This window comes from Arachis hypogaea, chromosome 12, assembly GCF_003086295.3.
Source record: "Arachis hypogaea cultivar Tifrunner chromosome 12, arahy.Tifrunner.gnm2.J5K5, whole genome shotgun sequence".
Taxonomy (NCBI): domain Eukaryota; kingdom Viridiplantae; phylum Streptophyta; class Magnoliopsida; order Fabales; family Fabaceae; genus Arachis; species Arachis hypogaea.
In genome coordinates, this window is record NC_092047.1 from 11,419,595 (window position 1) to 11,443,405 (window position 23,811).

The following is a 23,811-nucleotide window of genomic DNA, read 5'->3' on the forward strand; positions in this document are numbered from 1 at the left end:
AAAAATAATCCACATTCAAAAAAAAATATTAGAAGTAGTAATCGCTAACTTAAAAAGCTAACTTTTGAACCGAATCAAGTAGATCAATTAATGTTATTATTTTATTTTAATACTTATATTCTAATTCTTTTCAATGAAAATGCAATCTATTTGTACTTATCAAAATAGTTGATACTATAGATATATGAAGTTTCAATTTTTAAAATAGAAATTAATAAAGATACAACATGCTATGTGCATACACAAAAAATAGTTACTTGCATAAAATATGTAACCACCCATATTTTTAAAAATATAAATATAAATAAGTTATAATTTATTTTATAAATTGGAGTTCCTTATTATTAGAAATTATTTTATTATAAGTGATTGAAAGTAAAAACTTTCCATTTTTTTAATTAAAGTTTCGGTTCGTATTCGCGAAGGCTCAATATTACATAAACATAGCATATAATTAAAGGAATAGAGGTAAGTAGCGCTCAGACTTTTAGTACGATCATGAGGTGCTAAAAGTTAAGGTGTTACAAAATACATATTAAAATATAAAATACACATTGAGAATGAAACAATACAAATATGTATACGCAAATATATAATGACTAATTTTTTATGTATATATATCATTTTTAGTAAAGATAGTCTTTGATATTATATAAATAACTACAAAATTTTTAAATTTTTATAAATTTACAATGTATATTTTTATGTGATTAAATTTTTATTATTTCACAAAATAATTTTCTATTCATATTTGTAATTATGTATTTAAAATTATTTGATAATATTTATTAATTGCTGTCATCATTTATTTGAGTTCGCGTAACACGCGGGTCTCATTCTAGTTATTTTTATTTTGCAAAATTATAAAATTGTTATCTATGTAAAATTGTTGATATGGCAGAATCATATAAATCAATATGGTATAAGTTTATTCTATAATAAATTTGTATCAATTTTTATATAATAAAAATAGATAAATAGATTCTTTGAAAATTTGAAAGGATTTAATTTTCTAACTACAAAATTTTCTACATTTAACATCTTAAACAAGTATTTTTAGCTGAATGCAATATCTTTGTTTATTCCGTTACCCTTATATTTATTTCTCTGATATAATGACACTCAGGAACATCTTGTTCTTGGCGATGATCACCCAGAGCTGGAAGTTTTATGGCTTGGTAAAATGCATATGCCAGAGGGCTACTACTCTGGTTTCAATTTGAAACGTTTGGTGGTGGAAGGATGTGAATTCTTAACAAGTGCAATACTTTCATCTCATTTACTTCCTTTCCTTAATAATTTGGAAGAGTTGGAGGTGAGGGGATGCAATTCTGTTGAGGCAATATTTGAAGTAAAAGATACATCAAACATGATTGTTATTCCTTTGAAGACAATGATTTTGGAGAACCTTCCAAGTCTGAGGCATGTTTGGAACAAGGATCCTGAAGGAAAACTCAGTCTTCCTGATATGGAGAAGGTTACCGTTGATAAATGTACAAGGATAAAATTCTTGCTCCCAGAGTCAGTTGCCAAGGGTAACATTCAAAGGTTAGAAGTGAAGAATTGTGCTGAGTTAGTTGAAATTGTTACAGGAAATGAAGTAGCCAAAGAAGAAGATGCAAACAAACAGGTTAATATCTTCCCTAAGCTATCCTGTCTGAATCTGTGCAATTTGCCAAATCTGAGCTACATCTGGAAAATTGGGAACAAGGATCTTAAAGGAAGTCTCAGCCTTCCAAACTTGAAGGAAGTCACTGTTATTGAATGTGAAAGCATAAAGAATTTGCTCCCAACATCAGTTGCCATGGGTAGCATACAAAAATTAGATGTGAGGAACTGTGTGGAGTTGGTTGAAATTGTTGCAAAAGATGAAGCAGCCACCAAAAAAACAAATAAAGAGCTTACTATGTTCTCTATGTTAATGTCCTTGACTCTGAGGAATTTGCCAAATCTTACACACATTTATGTTGGGAAGAAAATTCTAAATTGGCCGGAGTTAAGAGAGTTGGATATTTATCATTGTAAATTGCTAAAGAATTTTGCACCTGATAGTAATCATTCAGCTGGGAAGGTATGAAAAGCTCCTGTCTTAACAGTATTCATAAATTTTCTAGTCAAGTTGATTATATGCTTATTTCTCATAGAGTACATGTATAGTTTTGAATAGACTTTAACCTTTTTATGAGTAATGCTAGATAACCAATTTTTTTTCCATCAATATCAGTCAACTTTTTTAAAATGATTTTGTTTATCCAAAATTCTAGACCCTAAATTCTAAATTATAAACCTAAACACTAAAATTGGCTAACTTAAAAAGTTGGTCTGCTATTATTTCTCTTATTTAATTTATCATATATATATATAAGCAGGCCATACATACGTGCCAAAACTGCCAATCCAAACAGTTTATCTCTACTGAATTTTCAAAATCCTCATAAATTCATGGTCCTAGTGTAAAGAATATTAAGTCATTCATAATGAGCCAAATTCATGTGTTGCCGATTTTGATCTCCTGTATATTTGGCAGGCTTAAATGTTAGATGAATGAAAGACAGATCTTTTAACCTGTAATCAAAATCATAGTGCTATTTTGACTTTAATTTGAATCCTACAGGTTGTTTCCCCTGGCTTAGAGCAACTGTCACTGGACAAGGAAGGTGTCATGATGATTGAGCAAGGACTATCTAATTTGGACCTCCAAAACATAAGATGTCTCACACTGCAGGGCTTTAATGATATTGATGAGTCAGATGCATTTCCCTTTGAATTCTTTTCAAAGGTGCCACTGCCCAGAATTGAGATGCTTGCGGTGGCTGATAGTGCTTTCAAAGAGATATTCTCCTCAAAACTTCCTGACACAGAAAACTATGCTAAGATCCTTTCACAGCTTAAAAAGTTGGAGCTCAGGAATCTACAGAAACTTGAATCCACTGGGTTAGATCTTTTGCACACGTGGGTGGCCTCCTCTAATCTGACATGGCTGAAAGTAGAGTGTTGTGCAAGTTTTAAGTGTTTGTTCACGTCTTCAACCGCCAAATGTCTTGTTCAACTGCAACATTTGCACGTATCCAACTGTGAAGCACTTGAAAGTGTAATAGTGGCTTATCAACCGGATGATGATGAGGTCATCACATTCGAAGGGCTCAAGGAACTGTCTCTTAGCAAGTTACCGAAACTCGAGAGCTTCTACAATGGAAAGTCAACCTTGAATTTTGCAGGGCGTGCCCAAGTTTCAATCAGTCAATGCAAGAGCATGAAAACTTTCTCACATGGTGACGTGAAAGCTCCCGACTCATGGATTGTGGAGATAGACGGAGTTCGTTTTTCGGAAGATAATCCAAATGCTATAGTCAAATCAAACTTTGGGAAAATTTAGTAAGTTTGGGCAGCAATCATTTAAATCAAACTTTGGAGAATTTCGCTTCTCTCAATCTTAATAATATTTTTACTTTTAGCCAATATTAACATAATTCTTTATGAAATTTTATTTTCAAGGTTCTCTAGGACACCAAATGCAACATGAGGATATAAGTGGATTCCATCTTGGCAACGAATATTCAGGAGAAAAAAGAAAAGGATATTTTTCTTTTTCTTTTTCTTTTCTGCTTGTGTTGTGTGCTTTGTATGAATAAGTTCTCTGTATTACTATGCAGAAAGAAGTGTAGAACACCTTTTAAGTGGAATAGCTCTAAGTGTGGTTTATGAATAAAATTATATCTTGTATTCTTATACAGGATGTAATTGTAAGGTGTGTGGTTTTTATTTTTAAGTTATTGAAAGCACTAGCGCATCTTTATTTATGAAAGTGTACTGTAATAATTTTACATGATTGAAGGAGTGTGGTTTGTGTCAAAAATTGTGAAAGATTATTATAAGAAAAGAGTTGATAATGGCATGTAGATACAGTTCTACATAAGACCATTTTCATGCATAAGGTTGACCTTATATTTGTATTAAATTTAATTATTTTATTGGTTCTTATAGTTTTATCAAATTTGTAATAAGATTTTTATTTTTTTTTTAATTAAGTTTTTACATTATTTTTAATTTTATAATTAGATCATTTTTGTATCATAAATATTAAAATTAACGGAATATTTTTTTCAAAAAATATGTGGTAAAAAATTTATTGAAGTTTTGATGGTTCTAGATGAACTTGAGAAAGGGGTTGAATCAGTGACGGATCCAAAAAATTTTGATAGTAGGGGCAAAATATATATAACATTATAATAATTTTTATAATAAAAATATTACGTTTACATAAAAAAGTAGCTATCAAATTATCTATTATAAATTTGTGTATAAATACATATATCATTTAACTTATTTTAAATATGTATTTTGTATTTCAAAATTTATATTTTAAGATTTATTCTGTACAAGTGATTATTTTATGTCTACGTAGCATAATTATTGTTATAATTATATTTTGTTATTGTAAAATATGATTAGGTTTCAAAATATCTAATTACAAATTAAAATACTAAAATAGTAATTTAAATAATAACATATAATTTAAAATTTAATTTTTTATATTTCATATTTTGAAACTTTGACAATATAATTAAAATGTCTTTTTTTTGTATATGTCATTAAACAATCATTTAAAACTCAACTTGCATACAAATTAGCTCTTGATGATATTCATAATTGAAAATATTCATTCAATTAGTGTAGTTATTATAAAAAAACTAAAGCTAATTTTAAAAGAAGAAACACAAATGGATAGATAATATTCTTTCGAGTCGATCTCTAAAAAAGAACACCAATCTTATCTTATTTAAACTTAAAAATTGATCATTATAATGGACCTCTAATATGAAGTTTTCAAATTGGCTATTAAGTGTCAAAAGTTGAATAAAAAATTATTGTGGGGTCAAATTTAATAATTTAGTGGGGCAAATAAATATTATTATTATATACTACTCAATAAAATTCCAAATTATAGTGGGGGCGCTTGCCCCCACACCCACATGAGTGGATCCGTCCCTGGGTTGAATCAAGTTAGCTTAAAATTTAGAGTTTCAAACTCTGTTGCAGTGGAAGCTTAAGTTGCAGGAGATTATTTGAAATTATCTCATACGCAGAATATTAAAAGAGCAGAGAAGAAGAGAAAGGGGCTAGCATGTATCCTGGTTCGGATTCTCAGTACCATGAATCCTACGTCCAGTCTCCACCACAAACCATGGTGGAATTTTCACTATAATCCTCAGATTACATACACCAATACTTATTGAATTACTCCCTAATTCAACTAGTATCTACCCCTAAGCTTTCTTCACCAAAGCTTAGGAACCCCAAAGTGCTAACCCAACTTGGAAGGGGAATCTACACAGATTCAATTCTCACCAAGTGCTAACCTAACTTGGCAAGGGGAACTAATCCTAGTTCATAAGCCCAAATTACATCAAAAAACAAACAGTGGCTATTTTGCATCACTCTTGCCTTTTCTCTCTTGACTTTTGATCCTCACATAATTGCCTTTTTCAAAACAGAAAATAACGCAAGACAGCCATAACACAAAGATCAGAATTAAGCTTGAGTAGGAGAAAAAGATTCCAGCTCAATGTATGAGAAGGTGCTCTGTATGTGTGTTCTCTTTTTCTTGACTTGAAATGGTGGAGTGAAGCTTCCTTTATAGAATCAGTTTGCTCTACCATTTTGTTCTTCCTTGCCTCTTCCAATTTCTCGTACCATCAACCCGTTGGAGCTGTCTCCTATGGCATGCAGTCCTTTTTCCATCCTGCTCCACTAACGCTGCTTGTTGGAGGGTCTGATCCACCAACCTCTGTTGTCCTTGGAGTTGTTGTCTTCCTTGGCATGCAAAGTGTTTCCATATTTGAGCCATTCCAACTGCTGTCCATAGCTCTGAGTTTTTGTTTAGCTCTTCCAAACTTTACTTGTGATCTTCTGCATTTTTGATTTGCTGATGTCCTTATGTTTTGTTGCTTTGCTAGAGCCACAGCTGTCCTTGTTGTGTTTTTTTTTTTGTTCCAGCTGTCCTCCTTTCTCCATGATGAAGACAGATGCCCATTTTTCACTTTAGCCAATGCATAGCCTTCTAGTTTTTGCTGAACGGTGCTTATTAAGTGCCTTGGGCTTATGCATTGATTTGAAGCACTCAAGGAATACTTAAGCAACATTGTTGGGCTGAGAAAAGGATAATGGACCCATGTTGTGTATCACTAGAAGTGGCTGATGCACTATGAAATTAGACATTTTGAGCCTGCATCACTAGCACCCACATTAGATAATATTGGGCTTTTAACCCAACCAATGTTTGTCATCATTTGTTTGTCCAATCATCAAACTAAGCTTAACAAGTTCTAAATTGTGGATACTTTTAATTTATGAAAAAAATATTTTATTAACTCTAATATTTTTTAGATTGGTAAGAATCTAATTATAAAAATTAAAAATAGTATAGAGATATAATTAAAAAATATAAAAATTGGGAGGACAATATATTTTTGAGGGTTTCATCACAGTAATACTTTACATCCATTGTTTCCAATTTGGGTGTCTTCTCAAATATTCAATTAGATACTCTGCCCATCATCATCAAAAAGGTAAATTAGTTTATTCAAACTCTCAAGATTTTCATCCTTACATTTTCTCAACCATGAACTTAAAGCTTGAGTGTGTCTCCAATACAGAGTCAAATTTTCTATCTTGGAAATATCATATGACAGAAAGAGTTTATAAGTATAAATAACTGTTTTGAAGCTTATGATTATAAATAGTAATGGTGTACACAGGTCTGGTTGAGTGAGGCTAGTACAACGAGAGAAGTTTTCATCTACAAGCCAAAGTTCCAACAGTCCAAAGTTATGTTGCCTATCATTATTTAGTTTTCAATTGGTCACTTTTTTCTTTCTTTGGCTGTAAGATATTTATGATTATAATTTAAGAAGTTAAATTAAGAATTTAAAATGATATGCACTCTTTTCAAAATTTATGATCTTATTGAGAATTGTATCATACATAGAATGTTGTTACATTATACATTGAAAGTTCCACCGAGGTTTTATTTCTGCTCGGCCTATGTTAGTGATGCCTCATTAAAACCTCAAATGCTAAAACACTAATACCTACCCAAATAAGAGGAAAAAGAGTACCCTCACCAAACATAATTTAAGTAATAATCATCACGAACAATTCACAAACATTTTCTATGTGATGCAGTGCCAATGATCATGCAGTCTCTCCTCCTACAAATATCTTTTGCGTCCAAGAAGTTGGCACCTTTGGCTCTTCCAACCATTTCCACACATTCAGCAAACCAGTCCCATCTCCAGTGAAGAAGAGTCCACCAGGACCTATCTCAAAGGATCGAACTTCTCGTCTTGTAAATATTCGACCTCTCTCTAAAAACCCGTAGAAGCAGGCACAGTAGGTAGCTAAAACAGCAAGAAAAAACAAGCCCCACATAACACAGACATTGCAGCAACAGTAGCAAGACAATTAGATGAAAGCTTGATGGTTACTCACATTGGCAATTCATACATGCGAACTGAATTGTCTTTGCACGAGCAGAACAATATTGGCTTGGCGTCTGCAGCAGTCATCCCATATAGTTCAAGAATAGCCTGTAATAAAAATAAAAATTGGATAAACCAATCACCTCCTTCATCGATAAAATTAAAATATCAACTCAAACATATTTGTACAGAAATGTTAGTGGTTAAACAACTTACATTTTCGTCAGTGTGAGTGTATGCCACTTTCAGAGTTCCCTCCTCAGTGCACACCCAAACATTGACTGTGCAATCATATGAACTCGATAATAATTAATCTTCCCAACAAATAAGTGATGTGACTACATCGGTATGCCCGTTAAGTGTCATTGTGCACTGTAATGTATCGAGGTCCCACACCTATAGATAGCAGAGTAACAAATATCTCAGACCCACTATTAGTTTAGAAAAGAGAATGAAACAAACAGTTGCATGTGTATACCATGAAGACTGATCATGACCATATTATAAATCTAAAAGCTTTGCATGAAAACATATATCTCATGTTGAAATAAATAAATACACAAACTGCTAGTTTACAGCAAACAGTACCTTGATGCTATGGTCCATTGACCCAGAATAAAGCATCTTGTAGCATCCAATAGCAAGACAAACCACCGGTTTAGTATGACCACTTAGTGTTGCAACCAGTTCGAAAGGAGACTCAGGTTTGGGATCAGAGCTGTATCTCCAAGCATAAATAACACCATCCTGCAATTTAAATAAACAGATTATTTTAAAACTAATAGACAACAGAGCTAGCTGAAATGTGACAGTTCTGATCAAACAAGAACAGTAGCAAATGGCTAACTATAAACAAAGGTTGAATTACAACAATCTTATTTACCTCTGCTCCAGCAAGGAGGATATCATTGCCAACATTCAAGGAAAGGACTTGCCTTTTAGGTCCATCAAGAGTAACATCTGCACCCGTCTGAATATTCCATCCCTTAACAACAACCACAATCAAATTATAAATTTGCAGTTAAAGCTCCTATACATAAGATATCATTATTACAATAAAATAAAAGAGGAAGTGTGAGCTTACCTTCACAGCATTCTTCACGCCGGCAAAAATCCATGGGCCCTCAGATATGAGCGAGGTAACTTCAGAATTAAGATGGATCATGTTAACACAATGGCCAGTGTTGCAATCCCATGCCCAAACTGTGCCATCAGTGCTACCAGAATAAAATTTATCTGAACCAGCAGGTAGTGCAATTCAAGTGACAACCTGTCAACAAAATTTGAATATTAGCATAAATGAATCTAACTCAATGGCACTTATTAAGTAATTAGAGTAAACATCTATATCAAATAATAAAAGGTGGAATCAGACATCTATACCATCTTGTGTTCATGAAGTTTTGCAAGTGTAGTAAAACCATCACCATAAAACCATGAATGCAAACTCTGACACAGGTCACCATGCACACAATTGTCAGTCATCCAATATTTACAAATACTGCATGATTTCTCCATAGGAGACTTAGCAACAGTGGCCACTTCTTCCACACTTTCAGTTTTTTCAATGGATATAGCCTTTTGTTCACACTGGGTTGGCATCTCAACAGACATAGCTTCTGATCCACACTCAACAGCCACTCGTGCACAATTTGCTGGCTACTTGAAAGCCTTGGGTGCGCAATTTGTTGGCTTCTTAACAGAGGAACTGGCCATCTTCTCAGCAGACCAATGTGGCTTCTTCGAATGCTTATATGTCATATTGGCATGATAGTATACAGTGGATGGCAATGTCGGTAAGCTATGCGAAAATCTGCAAGGATTTCTGTTGCATCTCCCAGCTAGCCAGTACTTAAAAAACTCAAACAACCCAATCAGAATAAGCTGCAGAATCCATTCCCTCGTCAAAACCCAAATTCTGCTTATCCCCCAATTTTCCATCAACACAATAACACCACTTGAGTATAATACAAGTTATGAACACTACAGAGAAAAGAACTTTCATAACAACAATAATTTACACTCGTTTGATAAGAAATCAAACAAATCCTCTCATATAATTTAATCTTGCTCTCCAACCAGTCAAACTACTGTATCTCAGATGATAATGAAATTAAATGGAACCCTAAAATAAAAATCCTAACTTTCCTCCAGGGAATGGCGTGGAGCTTCGGTCAATCCAATCGGAGAGAACAACTCTTCACTCACATCATCCATGGCAAAAAAGAAAGAGAAAATAGCGCAAAATTCCAAAGAAGGTAGCGTGCTAGGAAGCAAACCTGAGTTAAGAGTAGGATTGAGATCGGAAGGCCCAATAAAACTAATAAGAATTAGAATCACTGAATCAGAGTAGAGATTCAGCGAAGAAGAAAGTGTTTGTATAATAGTGTAAAGGAAAATTGGAAGCGACATGAGGTCCTTTATTTATAGGTTTGGTTGACGGTGGGCAGTTACAAATGTTAAGATTTCAGTGGTTTGGCCGTTTGGGTAAATCAGAAAAAGATTTCATAAGATCAGAAATTAAATGGCTAATTTTTTTTTTTTGTTATAGAGATCTAGGATGTGTTATGTCTAGTTATGAAGCACCTTTTGTTTTTTATATTGGAATAGCAATGGTGTTTTTTTGAAATGTGGACGGTTGGGATGTTATTCTCAAATGTGGAATCGTTTAATTAGAGAATCAGAAATCGGATCGTCCGATTTGTGAGTGGTACAGAAATCGGAACGAAAAATTTCTGTTAAAAAAATGAAAAAAATTTGAGGTACAGAAATCGGATTCTTGGATTTGTGTATCTTCCACACTTTTAAAAAACACTAAACTAGAAGTCATTCCACCTGGTTTAATCTCAAACCTGACTAGTTTGGAGGAATTGTACATGAGCAACATCTCCACTGAATGGGAGAGTCATGACAATGCTAGTCTTTCAGAGTTAGAGAATCTGAATCTATCAAATATTGACTTACAAATCCCAAGCGTTGACCGTTTGCCAAAGGATTTGTTTTTCAATAATTTGCAGTTATAAGATTGTCATTGGCTCTTCAAACAGACATCTAGAATTAAAAGATTGATTTGTTTTTTCATATATAATTTCAAAATCAACCAGGTATATACCAAAATCAGTCACCAATGTAGCATACATATTGAAATACAAAATACATTAAAAATGAGTTAAACTATACATGTATTTATAGACAAATACACGATGGCTGATTTTAGTCTGCATGTTTGTTTCAGAATATATCTTTGATTCCTGGATCGAAATTACTAATTTTTTGTGTTGCTTCATAGGTTAAATTTTCCAAATTGGAGAAAATTGAGTTGTCCTCCATCCAAATCCACCAACTATGGATCGGCCAAAAGCCACCTTTTGCAGAATTGGTACACTTGGAAGTGAAGGGTTGTGGGAATTTGGAATTTTTATTATCATTATCTATGGCTAGAAATATGGTGAAACTACAAAGCCTTTCTATCACGGAATGTGACAAAATGAAACTCATATTTTCAAAAGATAAAGGCAGTACTGATGTTAAAAAGAAGGTATGTATAAGTTTATATTTATTGTTGTTAATTTTAACCCAGATCACAATCTTAGTACTTAGTTGCTTATATGGCCATTGGCTTAATTTCTGTTCCTTGCTGTTGTGAACTAAAACAGGAAACAATCTTTCCAAATTTGAAGAATATCAAAGTGAGTAACATGAAGAGTTTGAGTGAGATATGTGACTTTGAATTCCCTGTAGATTCCTTTGTCAAGTTGGAGACAGCAGTTATTAATGAGTGTGGTAAATTGAATCATGTTTTTACTCATGACATGGTGGGAATATTTGAACATTTAAGCAGCTTAAGAGTTACTAATTGCAAGTCAATAAAAGCTATATTTAACCTGGATGGGAAAAATAAGCTTGCTGGTACTAGTAGGTATGCAACAATCAAACTACAAGATGTTCATTTACAAACACTCCCAAAATTGGAGCATTTGTTTAACTGGAAGAAAGATCGGCCGGAAGGGAACTTTAACTTGAAGAATCTACAAAAGATATGGGTTCAAGAATGTGGCAGGTTGGAAAACATATTTTCTTTTCATGTAGCCAAGACTATTGAAGATAATCTTGAATACCTTGTGGTGTCAGATTGTTCTCAATTGAGGGAAATTGTAGCTGAGGAAGAAGATGCCAATAACCCAAGTAATACTATTGAGTTCACCAAACTGGCAACAGTCAAATTTCTGAGACTACCAAAATTTAAGAGATTCTGCCGAAGAGACTATGAATTAAAGTTGCCAGCATTGAATGACTTGTCTATTGAAATTTGTGACAAGTTGGAACCACATTTCAAAAGAGACACCACAGATGCACAAAGAAAGCCTATGTATTTTTTTGAAGAGGTAGATAATGCCTTCAAACATTTGATTATTATTTTTACTCCATAGAAAATTTGAGCACATAAAATTTATAGCTAAGATATATAAATAACTAAAACTCTACCTTAATTCTTCTTTTGGTTATTTATCTTTATAGGCGCTCAATGAGTTGAAGTCCTTGCAAATTGGGTCACAGCATGCAAAGTTGTTAAGTAACTATGACTCCCGAATGGACAAATTAGAAGAGCTTCATTTTTCTCAATTGGATAGTACTGATGTCCTATATGCTTTCCTTCATAGCAATCCAAACTTGATGAGCCTTTGGTTGAATAGATGTTATTTTCAAAAATTGGTTCCTCTTGAAAGGCCTCCTAATATTGAAAGATTGGGGGTTGTTCCAAAGCTGAAAGGCTTGAATTTAATGGATTTACCATATCTTGAGGGAATCGGCTTTGAACGAGACGCGATTCTTCAGATGATTGAGTCATTGACTTTAAAGGATTGTCCACGTTTGGAGACTCTAGCACCTTCCTCTGTATGCCTCTCTCACTTGACAAAGCTGGAAGTAGTTGGCTGCAAAGGACTAAAATATTTAATATCACCATCCACGGCAAGAAGATTGGGTCAACTTAACACCATGAAGATAATCAACTGCCAATCTTTAGTGGAAATTGTGTCATGTGACAGAGAAAATTTAGGTGAGGTTGACCTCATTTTTGAACAACTGACAACTCTTGAGCTTGTGGCATTAGACAGCCTACAAAGTTTTTGTAGTTTCAAGAGTTGTTCCTTCCATTTTCCGATATTGGAGAAATTCGTGATGAATGTCTGCCCCAAGTTAGAAAATTTCTCTCAAGGAGTCAGTAACACACCGATTCTGCAAAAGGTGTATCTTGATGATGACAAAGAGAAGATGAGATGGTATTGGAAGGAGAATTTACAAGATACGATACAATATATATTCAAACACAACGTACATCTATATATGGATAAACTATTTCAATTTCTTCATCATTCTTTTGATAGTTTTCTCTTCTCCTCATTTACTTTAAAGATTAAAATTAACAAACTATTACTTAATTAAGATTATGTTTGAATTTCCGGTACAAAATAATAGAAAAAGTTCAACATAAAATGGAAGTATTGTAAATTTGATGTGTTTCATTTTTCTTTTTTTCCCTACTTATTCATGGGATGGAAAATAACACAAATGAGATAGTCTACGTAATTATATATATGTCCTAAGGTTTAGAGAGTTGATTATTAGAAAAAAAGAAACTCTTGGGTTTAGCAGTTTTTAGTAATTTTGGCCATCATCTAATCAGTATAAACATTAAATTGTCTTCAACAAATATATTTTACTAATTTATGTATACAAATTCTAAAAAATGTAGATACGTATTAATTCATGTATGCAAACTCTAGTAAATATATGTGCAAATTATATATTTAATTCTTGTAAATATGGGTGAAAATTATTGCTTGATATATTATGGTTACTTAGTATATTAGGTGGTATAGTGTACTCATCACGTTGCTGAATGTATGATAGTGAGTAGAAGTTAGTTTCTAGCAGTTAATTTACGATAGTTAGAAAGTTGTTATGCTTAACCAGAATTAGTTGATAGGAGTAGTTAATAATTAACATAGTATAAATTAAATTAAAATTCTTTTTAATAAGTATAAACAAGAATAATTATATTTGATAAAATAATTTTTAAAATTTAAAAAAGAGTGAAAAACATAATAGACATAAATATTAGGGTACATTTAAATATTTATTAATATATGGAGAAAGAAGAAGGAAAGAATATGCATAAATAGGAGAAGACTTGCAGGAAAAAAAAAGAGGAGGTGATTGTTATAGCACCTGTCTAATTTATTAGAAAAATTAAAAATTAATATTTAAATTTAAAAAGTATAAAATTAAATAATTATTAAATATTTAAAATTTATCATAAAAATAAATTAAATAAAAATTAAACACCAAATTAGAGGTATCATAAAATTCACCAAAAGAAAAAACAAATGAAAAAGGAAAAAAGAGGAGAAAAAAAAAGTGTGTTGTTATAAATTTCTACTTGAACAGTGTAAAACAAGCTTTATATATATATATATATATATATATATATTAGATTGAGATCCACGCAATATGCGGAGTGGTAAATTATAGATAGTATAAAATATATTTTTATAAGTATTATATTGTTTATAAATTAATTAAAATATATATAAATTAATATTAAATTTGATGTATTTTTTATTTAAAATATTTTATAATATAAATTTTTTTTATATTGAAGTTGTACAAAATTACATCTTTATTTGTTGTTTTTATTTTTGTATTTGTTTTAATTGATGGACTTAGTCTTCTTATATGGTGTTTGTTCTCCTTTTTTTTTATTTTCGATTGTTATTAGACTTGTTTCTTTTTTTTATATGTTCTTGTGAAGACATTTTCTTTTTAAACTAGAAACTTGTATACATTTTTTATTGTCTTTTTTGTTCCATCTTTGTATGTATGTTCTTCATATGAAGATGTGCCTTCGATTCGTTTACTATTTTTTCTCTTTAATCTCTTGATTGGTATGTCATCTAGATCTGATGATATTAGTGTTGGTGAAGTTGGTTCTTATAATCAATAAAGAATATAAATGATGAGCAATATAAATGATGTTTTGAATAAATAAAAATTTTGTAGTATTACTTGTTAGATTTGTTGTAAAAGGAGTTGGGTTTCAGTATTTTTTGTTGGGATAAATATCTCAGTAACAGTGCATTGTTGAGAGTCTTTTTTAAAGTTAAAATAATTTACTTTGACTTCTAATACAAGTGTGAGGCTGCATAAATTCTTCGATTGAGATAATGCTTTAGTGTTATTGCCTTATTAGTGACTTGGAGTGTAATTAGATTTGAGACAATTGTGTCCAATAATGATAAGATTTGAGATAATACTTTTAATGTAGATGTTTATTACATTTGACTAATGCTTTATATTTCTATTGAATAATAATATGTAATTAATTAATTAATTATGCATGAGAGTTATGGTTTTAATTTTTTTAATATTTTATTAAAAATTAATTGATTGATTAAATTTTAAAGTTTTACCAAATAATCAAAGTTGATGACATGACATTATTAGAAGAAGAAATATGGCTTAAATCTAATGTACAAAGAATTGGCTTAATGATGTCATGTTTATCATATGATAATGTACAAATGAGTTGGCTTAATGTACAAAGAGTTGGCTTAATCATGGCTTAAATCTAATATACCAACTCTTTGTACATTAGATTTAAGCCATATTTCTTCTTCTAATGATGTCATGTCATCAATTTTGATTACTTGGCAAAACTTTAGAAATTAATCAATCAATCAATTTTTAATAAAATATTAAAAAAATTAAAACCATAACTCCCATGCATAATTAATTAATTAATTTATTACATATTATTATTCAATAGAAATATAAAGCATTAATTAAATGTAATAAATATCTACATTAAGAGTATCATAATAATAATATTATCATAATAAATTTTAAGTTACAAAATATTTAAATTTCATCCTATTTAATCTACTTATATATCATACATAAGACTTTTAACACTATTACTTCATTTCACAATTTCACCTATGAAAAATATTTACACTAACGAATAAAGAGGAACTTATCTACTTAGAAATGATTTTATTAGATGATTACATAATAAAAATATTTATTATATTTTTAAAACAAATTTACAAAAAAAAAACTCTTATTACTTATACTATTTATAATTTTTTAAAATTTTTGTAATACTTTATATATAATTATATTTTAAGATCTTTTTAACTATACTTATTTTAATATGTTATTTAAATTAAAGAATCAATTTTAATCATTTTCCAATACTATTTGAGTTTGTATCACCCAAGGCATAGCCTGATAGAAGAAAAAAAGGCTCTCAACAATATACTATTATATTTGTCCCAACAAAAAATACTAAACTCAAATCCTATTACAACAAATTTGACAGGTAATACTACAAAAATTGTATTTATTTAAAACATTATTTATATTGCTCATTTATATATTTTTTTATTATAGGAACAAACTTTAAGAGATTAAGGAGAAAGAAAAGTAAATAAATCTAAGGCACATGTTCAAACGAAGAACATACATACAAAGATGGAATGAAAAAGATAATAGAAAATGTATACAAATTAACAGTTTAGAAAGAACATGTCTTCACAATAACATATGGAAAAAAAACAAGTCTAACAACAATCGAAAATAAAAAAAGAGAACAAACACCATACAAGAAGACTAAGTCCATCAATTAAAACAATGCAAAAAAAAACAAATGAAGATGTAGTTTTGCACAACTTCAATACAAAAAATACATCAAATTTAATATTAATTTGTATATATTTTAATTAATTTTTAAACAATATAATACTTATTAAAATATATTTTATACTATCATTAATTTACCATTCTGCGCATCGCGCGGGTAGTTTATATAATAAGAATAGATATATATAATTATTGAATCTCCAACTAAGATATTTTTACCTTAAAAATGAATGGCAATTAAATTCATATATTTTTCTTCAATCCCATATCTCCTTTTTAAAGTTTTTTTAGTTCTCTATTTCACTAAAGTCCAGAGTCATAATTCGTTTTACAGTCTACGCATTCAATTTTGCAGTATAGTATAATTGTATAAATATCATATTACTGAACTAATCATAAACTTATCATATGTTCCCAGGATTTTTTCGAATGCATGGAGGAATTAAGTGTGATTGAACATCTTGATTATCTGGAACCATTCTGGGAAAGTAACAAAAGCCTACAAGAAGACTTGTTTGACAATTTGAAAACTTTAAAGCTGCAGCGTTGTGACTTCAAATCATATGCAATCCCATCCAATGTTCTTCTTTCTTTGAAGATCTTAGAAGAATTGGAAGTGGATCAGTGCTCCACTATACAAACCATATTTGAAATGGACAACACTAAGATCAAGGAAACATCATTCCAGCTGAAGAAGCTGACTTTAACTGGGCTACAAAATGTGACGCATGTGTGGCAACATGAAAAACAGGGGATTCTGGGCTTTCAAAATCTGCAGCAGGTGACAATCTTAGGTTGTGGCGAATTGAAAGCTGTGTTTCCATTATCCTTGGCCAGAAATCTTAAAAAGCTCGAGGAACTCGCTGTAGCACAATGTGAAGGGTTGCTTGAAATAGTTAGAAAGGAAGAGGAAGCAATGGAAAGAACAGAAAATTTTGAGTTTCCGAATTTAACCACGCTAGCACTGTGTCTTTTGCCCCGATTCAGTTACTTTTACTCGGGAAATTTCACTTTGGAGTGCCCCGATTTAAATGAGTTACAGGTGTTTGGATGTAGTGACGAGTTGGAACTGCTTCACTCTCATCAACAACAACTTCTTGAAAATCCCAGCAGGAGACAACCCCTCTTCACCAATAAAGATGTAATAAATATTCTTTTTACCTATTATTTTCGGGTAAAGTATATTTTTGTCTTTGAAGTTTGTTAAAAAATTTAAAAATATTCTTAAGTTTTATTTTGTTTTAATTTTGTTCTAAAAATTTTCGATTTGCATCAAATATATCCTTGGCAACTAAATTTAAAAAAAAAATAGGACTAATTTAACAATAATGCATGATAAATATATTTGATTTGCTTATATTAAATGTTGTTCTTGTGTAGTTATTCTTGAATTGGTCATGATTTTTTTTAAAAAATAGTCGTTAGGTATAAATTTGATGCAAATCGAAACTTCTAGGACAAAATTGAAACAAAATAAAACTTAGGGGTATTTTTGAAAATTTTAGCCAATTTTAAAGACAAAAAATATACTTTATCTTTTTTCTTTCTGTCTTAATAAATAATTATTAGAAAATTTTGAATCAAAAGTAATTTAAAAATTATATTTTTAAATAATTCTTAATTAGGTGAAGATAGAGAGTTGCATAATAATTTGGATTTTGTAAGGAGACTTTGTTAAGAAGACAAAATATTAATAATTTATAAAAAAGTTATGAGCTTATTTGTATTTAATGTTAAGAGTTTTGCTATGTTATTATAAGTGCTTAGTTTTTTCCTTAACAACATAACTTGTTAGTTATTAGTAAGACCTTTGATGTTATTGAAAACTTTAAAATTCTATTCTTGTTTTTTTTTAATTATAAAAAAAATCGTTTTATTTTTGTATTCTTAACACATATTTACAGTATAAATTATGTGTATATATCATTATTATTTTAGTTAATTATTTATTTTAAATGTTCACTTAAATCAAGAATATAATTAAAATATATTGAAGTTTTATCTCACACTATAGTATGCACATTATATTTGTACTTCTTTTTCGCTCTCTTTTTCTGTTATTTTTGTCCCTCACACCCCTGACCCTTTCTTTCATATTTGTGCTTCCTTTAATAGGCTATTTTCAAGGTGGAGAAGTTAATGCTCAATAAAAATCACACTTTGGAATTAAGTTCATGGCTTGGACAATCTATGAATCAAGGCCTTCCGTGTTTAAACGAACTTAACCTTGTTGACTTTGATGAAGAGAAGAACAATGATGTCAGAGAGAACTCTACTACACCATTAGAGATACTAGACAAGACACCCAATTTAGAGATCATTGAAATATATGGCAACCATTGCAAAACCATTAATATTCCCGAAGCGGCTAAGAGGATACTTGACTTGAAAGAATTGAAGTTGTGGTCACTATCTGAGCTGAACTCCATTAGTGGTCTAGAGTACTTGTTAAAGCTGCGGCTATTACAGGTTTATGAATGTCCAAAATTGACAACGTTAGGACAATCTTGCTCCAATCTGAAGGAATTGCATATAGAGGGGTGTCATGGATTGCAGTGTTTATTCACATCCTCCTCAGCAAAAATGCTGATACAGCTTCAGGAGCTGAAAGTTTTGTACTGTGATTCATTGAAAGAAATAGTGGGAAAAGAACAGCAAAGTGATGAAACAGCTACAGTTTCTGCAGTTGAATTCAAGCGGCTAGAGAGGATAAGTCTTTTATCTTTGGAAAGGCTGGAATGCTTTTATTCAGAGAATGGCATGTTGAAGTTACCCTCTTTGATTTCTGTGGAAATTGAGCAGTGTCCCAGGATGAAAATTTTCTCTCAAACAGCAATACATGTGGAACCTTCTAGACCAATTCAAGTTTCTTACACCTCATCAAATGATGATTTGCTCTTCTGCGATGATCTAAACGTCGCTGTTGCGTGGAAGTCTCTACAACAGGTAAACACTTTTGAATTTATCTCCATCAAAATGTTATTCTGGCTTCAATGTTGCTTCCAAATTTGTGTAGCCAATAATACTTTTATCATCTTATAATAGTATTGTCTTTTTCTGAATATAACGAAACTCAGGAATATCATCTTATTCTCCGGAATCACCCGGAGTTGAAAGATTTATGGCTTGGTAAAATGCATTTCCCAGAGGTCTCATACTCTAGTTTCGATTATTTGAAACTCTTGGAAGTGGAAGGCTGTGAATTCTTAACAACTGCAATACCATCTCATTTATTTCCGTTACTGGGGGGATTAAATACATTGAAGGTGCGGGAATGCAATTCTGTTGAGACAATTTTTGAAGTAAAAGATACACCAAACATGATTGTTATTCCTTTGTTTACAATGACTTTAGAGAAACTTCCAACCCTGAGGCATGTTTGGAACAAAGATCCTGAAGGAAAGCTCAGTCATCCAGACATAATGAAGATTATTGTTGATGAATGTAAAAGCATAAGATTCTTGCTCCCAGAGTCAGTTGCCAAGGGTGACATAGAAAGGTTAGAAGTGAAGAATTGTGCGGAGTTAGTTGAAATTGTCACAGGAGATGAATTAGGTGTAAACAAACAGGTCAGCATGAACATGTTCCCCAATCTATCCAGTCTAACTCTCTGGAATTTGCCAAATCTGAACTTCCTTTATCATGGAAGGCAAGAACGTGAATTTTCATCATCAAATGCATTACTGCCATGGCATTTGTTACCTTGCCTTCATAAATTGGAAGAGTTGGTGGTTGGGAAATGTGGTTCCTTTGAAACAATATTTGATGTGGAAGATGCACCAAAAAATGATGAAAATGCAAACATGATTACTGTTATTCCTTTGAAGAAATTGACTTTGGAGCATCTGCCAGCTCTGAGGAAAGTTTGGAACAAGGATCCTAAAGGAAGTGTCAGCCTTCCATGTCTGGAGGAAGTGGTTGTTATTGATTGTAAAAGCATAAAGAATTTGCTCCCAATATCAGTTTCCATGGGTAGCATACAAAAATTAGATGTGAGGAACTGTGAGGAGTTAGTTGAAATTGTTGCAAACAATGAAGCAGCCACTGAAGAAACAAACAAAGAGCTTAGTATGTTCCCTACGTTAACATCGTTGACGCTGCAGGATTTGCCAGATCTTACACACATTTATGCTGGAATGCAAATTCTAAATTGGCCCGAGCTAAGAGAACTGGATGTTTATCATTGTAAATTGCTGAAGAAATTTGCACCAGATAGTATTGCTTCAGCTGGAAAGGTAAGAAAGCTCTTGCATTAATAATATTCATAACCTCTTATAGTTTTGTTAATGTGAAAGTTGTAAAATCCCTATAATACCCTTCTCTTTTTTTTTTCTCCAAACCAAAATTCTAACCCTAACTTTGACATAACACTCCCTCACACACTCACCAAAACCCTAGCCACCCTTACCCCTTCCAACAGCAGAACAAAAGAACAGAAAGAGAGGGAAGAGAAGAGGAAGGAAGGGAGGTGGCGCCGGTGGGCGTCACTGCCACCGTCGCCGCCGTGGTGTCATCGCGAGGAAGGCCAGAACCGAGGGACAGAGAGAGCCGCGCAAGGAGGAGGCGTCACCGTCGCCGTCGTCACCGTCGAGGTCTTCATCATTGCCGTCTATGGAGGTTTGCAAACAGAGGGAAGACGCGCCGATCTACCCAGAGCCGCCATGGGAAGGGTCGTCGCCGTCAAGCCCAGCCACCATCGCGGCCGTTCGTGCCTCCGTTTCGCGCCGCCAGATCTGTCGCCGGGAGAGAAACAGAATGCGCGTGGAGAGAGAAGTGGTCGCAGGGAGGTTCTGCCGCCGTTAGAACTCCGCTGCTGCTGCTGCTGCTAAGGCCGCCGCGCCTCTGCCACCAAGAAACGCCAAGGAGGGACGTCCGCTGCGTTGTTCCTGTCGCCGTTTGGATGTACCTAAACCAAGTCGTCGTTGCCTATCCCGGTCCAGCCTTTTTCCTTGATTCTGCTCTAGCTTTCATGTCCTATTATGCCACCATTTAATCTGTCTTGTCCTTGTTTTAATTCGATTTTAGTTTTGCCTGTTTTAGATTTCTGGGACTATCGCCAGCTCCATTTTGTCGCTACTCCGGTCCAAATTCTGCGCTCATTCGTTTTATTCTACTTCAATCCTCCTTATCTTGAATTCGACATTCTGGGTTTGGTCTCTTCGGTCCGTTAGGACCATGCTGTGAGTATGCTTTACATTTATAACCGTTAAGCTTTTGGTTTATGCTATTATGAATTTTTAATTATATTTATAAAACTGTTATTGAAGAACTTTGATTTGATTAGAATAATTGATTTATTATAGCTGAATAATTATTTTTATGAAATCCATACTTTAGAGATTTACATGAGACTATATATATATATATATATATATATATATATATATATATATATATATATATATATATATGTTTGATAAAGCTTTATATTATTTTAAAATATTGATTTTATTCGAATATATACTTTTGAAACATTAAAGTATTTGTTGGCACTCACTTTAAAATTATGAAATATTTTTTATGATTGAGAAAGTATGATTTAAAAAGATTTCTGATAAAAAAATATTATCTGATTGATTTGATTCGATACCTTATATATTTGAGAGATTGAAGATTCATTGTATTTGAAACTATATGTTTTGAATTGGTTTGGGAGGCTCGTATTAGAAAACCGTAGTTAACGGCGGTTATGACGTTAACTTAGATGCATCTGACTCAGACTCCAGCTAGCAGGGGTGTTGCTAGCCTAACGTGTAGGCCACACGTTAGATCTGTTATTCTGTTAGGACACACAAGAGGAAAGGGCTACCCATAGAGGTGGAGCCGCCCATGTGTGGACTTTTGATTTGATTTCTGTATGAGAACTCCCTTATTGATTCACTTATTATTATCAACTGCTATTTTTTAATTTAAATTACTTTGACAATAATGTTTATATGGTCTCATGTGGATTATAAATGTATTGTCTAGTCACTGAGTTGCAAAACTCACTCCTTTTTTCTGAAAATATTTTTCAGGAACAAATACTTGACTATGTGAGATTTTCTAATCAAGAGTCACGATCTGCAATGAGTATCTATTTTTGTTGAGTTCCTAGATGTATATGCTCCATATATCACAGGCAGGATCCATCCATGTTTATTTATTTTATCTTTTATTAAAAATATGTAATTATTCATTTTAGAAACTGTAATTTTCTATTTTAAATATTTTTTATTTTTTTTATTCAATTTATCGTTGAGTCGGTTAGGCTTGCTAGGGATTATTTTCCTGAGCGCCGGTCATGGCTCGTTTTGGGCCATGACAAAGTGGTATCAGAGCTTAGGTTTAATCTGTGTAATATGGAGCAAGTGTCCTATGGTAGGATCACAATTATATAAATAGAAGCGCGCCTATTTGTACAAATTGTGGCACTATCAAAGGCCTATAGGAATGTCCTCTTTGTCCTCTGTCATTGTTGTCTTCTGATTATTGTGATCATCTGTCCTCTGCCTCTTCTTTCTACTCTTGTCCTTTTGTACCCAATCTTGCCCTATCCTTTGCTAGATTTTCTCGAACGTGTTCTTGCAATAGTTTCAGTTTTGGTTCCGGTTCGCGATTCCTGCCTTGTAGCTAGTTCTAATCTTTTCCATTTTTGTGAATGCATGCTTTAATCTTTTTCGTCTGTGTTGTTCTCTATGATTCCTGATGTCAATATTTCATGAAATACTTAGAAGATCCGATTGGTGTTTGCTGTGAATTACTATCTAATTCCTTTATAGAGCTGTATTTGAAATCTTGGATTGCATGAATTAATTGAGTTACTAAACGAGATGCTTTGTTTTGGACTTGATAAGCGATATCTGAATTTTTATTTTTATGTTGATAATCTTTGAAGTTATGACTAAATTTTGAGGTGCTTGTGATCCCTTCTTTCAAATCAATAATTTTAAAAATTGTTATTCAGTTGCTCAAGGAGAAGAATTATGCGATAAACATATGAATGAAGTGTTATTGTTGTTTGTTAGATTAATGATTTTCTCTACTTAGGTGTAGTGAATTATTTAGGTGATTAATTGGCTGGATTGAAATGTTTTTCAATCTAGAAGTTTGGTTGAGTTTTTTTTTAATTTGCTGATTTGGTTCTATTATGGTACTATGTTGTCAAATATGGTTTTTCTGTTATGGAACTATTTTTCTGATTGTTCAGGTGATATCTAGATTATGAACGCTTGCTTTTTGTTGGTGATTAGATAATGAATTTTGCTCTTGACTAAGATCTAAAACTTGAGAATTCTCTCCATCTTAGTTTTTTTGAGAATTTTTCTGCTCTTAACTAGTTTTTATTCTCAAAGGTTTAGAGAGATTAATTTTCTTGATTTATAGTGCCTTGTGAGATTGGGATTATAGATCTTGCATATTGAAAAGAATTTTTATTGATTTTCAACGAAAAAGACTAGATATCTAAATCCTCAAAGCTGAACAAAGTTTATATACAAGTTTTTTCCTTGTTATATTCTAATGATTATAAAGCATATGATGATTATCTTGAATATATGTTAAATTGTAGCTTGCATGTGAGAGTTAGTTACTAATTTAGATAGTTCTTTGCTGATATATGTTGCTTGATTAGTGATTATTAACAAAT

General features: G+C 32.0%; 3 protein-coding genes and 1 long non-coding RNA gene across 6 annotated transcripts in view; 3 read left to right on the forward strand and 1 right to left on the reverse strand.

The window, feature by feature from the left end:
* The window catches only part of LOC112726844 (uncharacterized), a 34,468-nt gene extending 30,534 nt beyond the window's left edge, over positions 1-3,934 (forward strand). For both annotated transcript variants that reach the window (XM_025776380.3, XM_025776381.3), the window contains 3 exons: positions 1,127-2,071; positions 2,615-3,375; positions 3,496-3,934. In XM_025776380.3, coding sequence (XP_025632165.1) covers positions 1,127-2,071; positions 2,615-3,375; position 3,496 — 1,707 coding nt within the window. In that variant the 3' untranslated portion in view covers positions 3,497-3,934. The remainder of the gene's footprint in view (positions 1-1,126; positions 2,072-2,614; positions 3,376-3,495) is intronic.
* A 3,011-nt stretch (positions 3,935-6,945) lies between these two features.
* On the reverse strand, positions 6,946-10,050 carry LOC112726845 (zinc finger CCCH domain-containing protein 17-like). 2 transcript variants are annotated; one of them, XM_072208791.1, is made up of 7 exons: positions 8,865-9,958; positions 8,566-8,751; positions 8,365-8,466; positions 8,070-8,228; positions 7,698-7,877; positions 7,492-7,589; positions 6,946-7,400 (listed from the first exon to the last, which is right to left on the reverse strand). In XM_072208791.1, the coding sequence occupies exons 2-5, from the start codon at positions 8,644-8,646 to the stop codon at positions 7,791-7,793; spliced, it is 429 nt and encodes a 142-aa protein (XP_072064892.1). In that variant the 5' UTR covers positions 8,647-8,751; positions 8,865-9,958; the 3' UTR covers positions 6,946-7,400; positions 7,492-7,589; positions 7,698-7,790. The 2 variants fall into 2 exon arrangements, with proteins under 2 accessions (XP_072064892.1, XP_072064891.1); XM_072208790.1 differs by having other exon boundaries at positions 6,946-7,589; positions 8,865-10,050.
* An 864-nt stretch (positions 10,051-10,914) lies between these two features.
* Positions 10,915-20,333, forward strand: LOC112729682 (uncharacterized). The gene is made up of 7 exons (XM_072208154.1): positions 10,915-11,019; positions 11,138-11,866; positions 12,000-12,815; positions 16,603-17,325; positions 18,300-19,130; positions 19,262-20,193; positions 20,288-20,333. Exons 1-7 carry the CDS (start codon positions 10,915-10,917, stop codon positions 20,331-20,333), a joined length of 4,182 nt encoding a protein of 1,393 aa, XP_072064255.1.
* Positions 20,334-20,341: 8 nt separating this feature from the next.
* LOC140176972 (uncharacterized) lies at positions 20,342-22,414 on the forward strand. Its single transcript, XR_011868305.1, has 3 exons — positions 20,342-21,118; positions 21,225-21,364; positions 22,202-22,414. It is a non-coding gene; the product is annotated as an uncharacterized lncRNA (long non-coding RNA).
* Positions 22,415-23,811: the final 1,397 nt, after the last annotated feature.

Excerpts from the sequence above, each read along its gene's own strand:
- LOC112726845 (XM_072208790.1), bottom strand. The coding sequence starts at position 8,646 with ATGATCCATCTTAATTCTGAAGTTACCTCGCTCATATCTGAGGGCCCA. Across the intron at positions 8,467-8,565 it reads GCGTGAAGAATGCTGTGAAG|GGATGGAATATTCAGACGGG; the intron begins GTAAGCTCACAC and ends GTTGTTGTTAAG. Across the intron at positions 8,229-8,364 it reads TCCTCCTTGCTGGAGCAGAG|GATGGTGTTATTTATGCTTG; the intron begins GTAAATAAGATT and ends TTTAAATTGCAG.
- LOC112729682 (XM_072208154.1), top strand. The coding sequence starts at position 10,915 with ATGGCTAGAAATATGGTGAAACTACAAAGCCTTTCTATCACGGAATGT. Across the intron at positions 11,020-11,137 it reads GTACTGATGTTAAAAAGAAG|GAAACAATCTTTCCAAATTT; the intron begins GTATGTATAAGT and ends GAACTAAAACAG. Across the intron at positions 17,326-18,299 it reads CCCTCTTCACCAATAAAGAT|GCTATTTTCAAGGTGGAGAA; the intron begins GTAATAAATATT and ends TTCCTTTAATAG.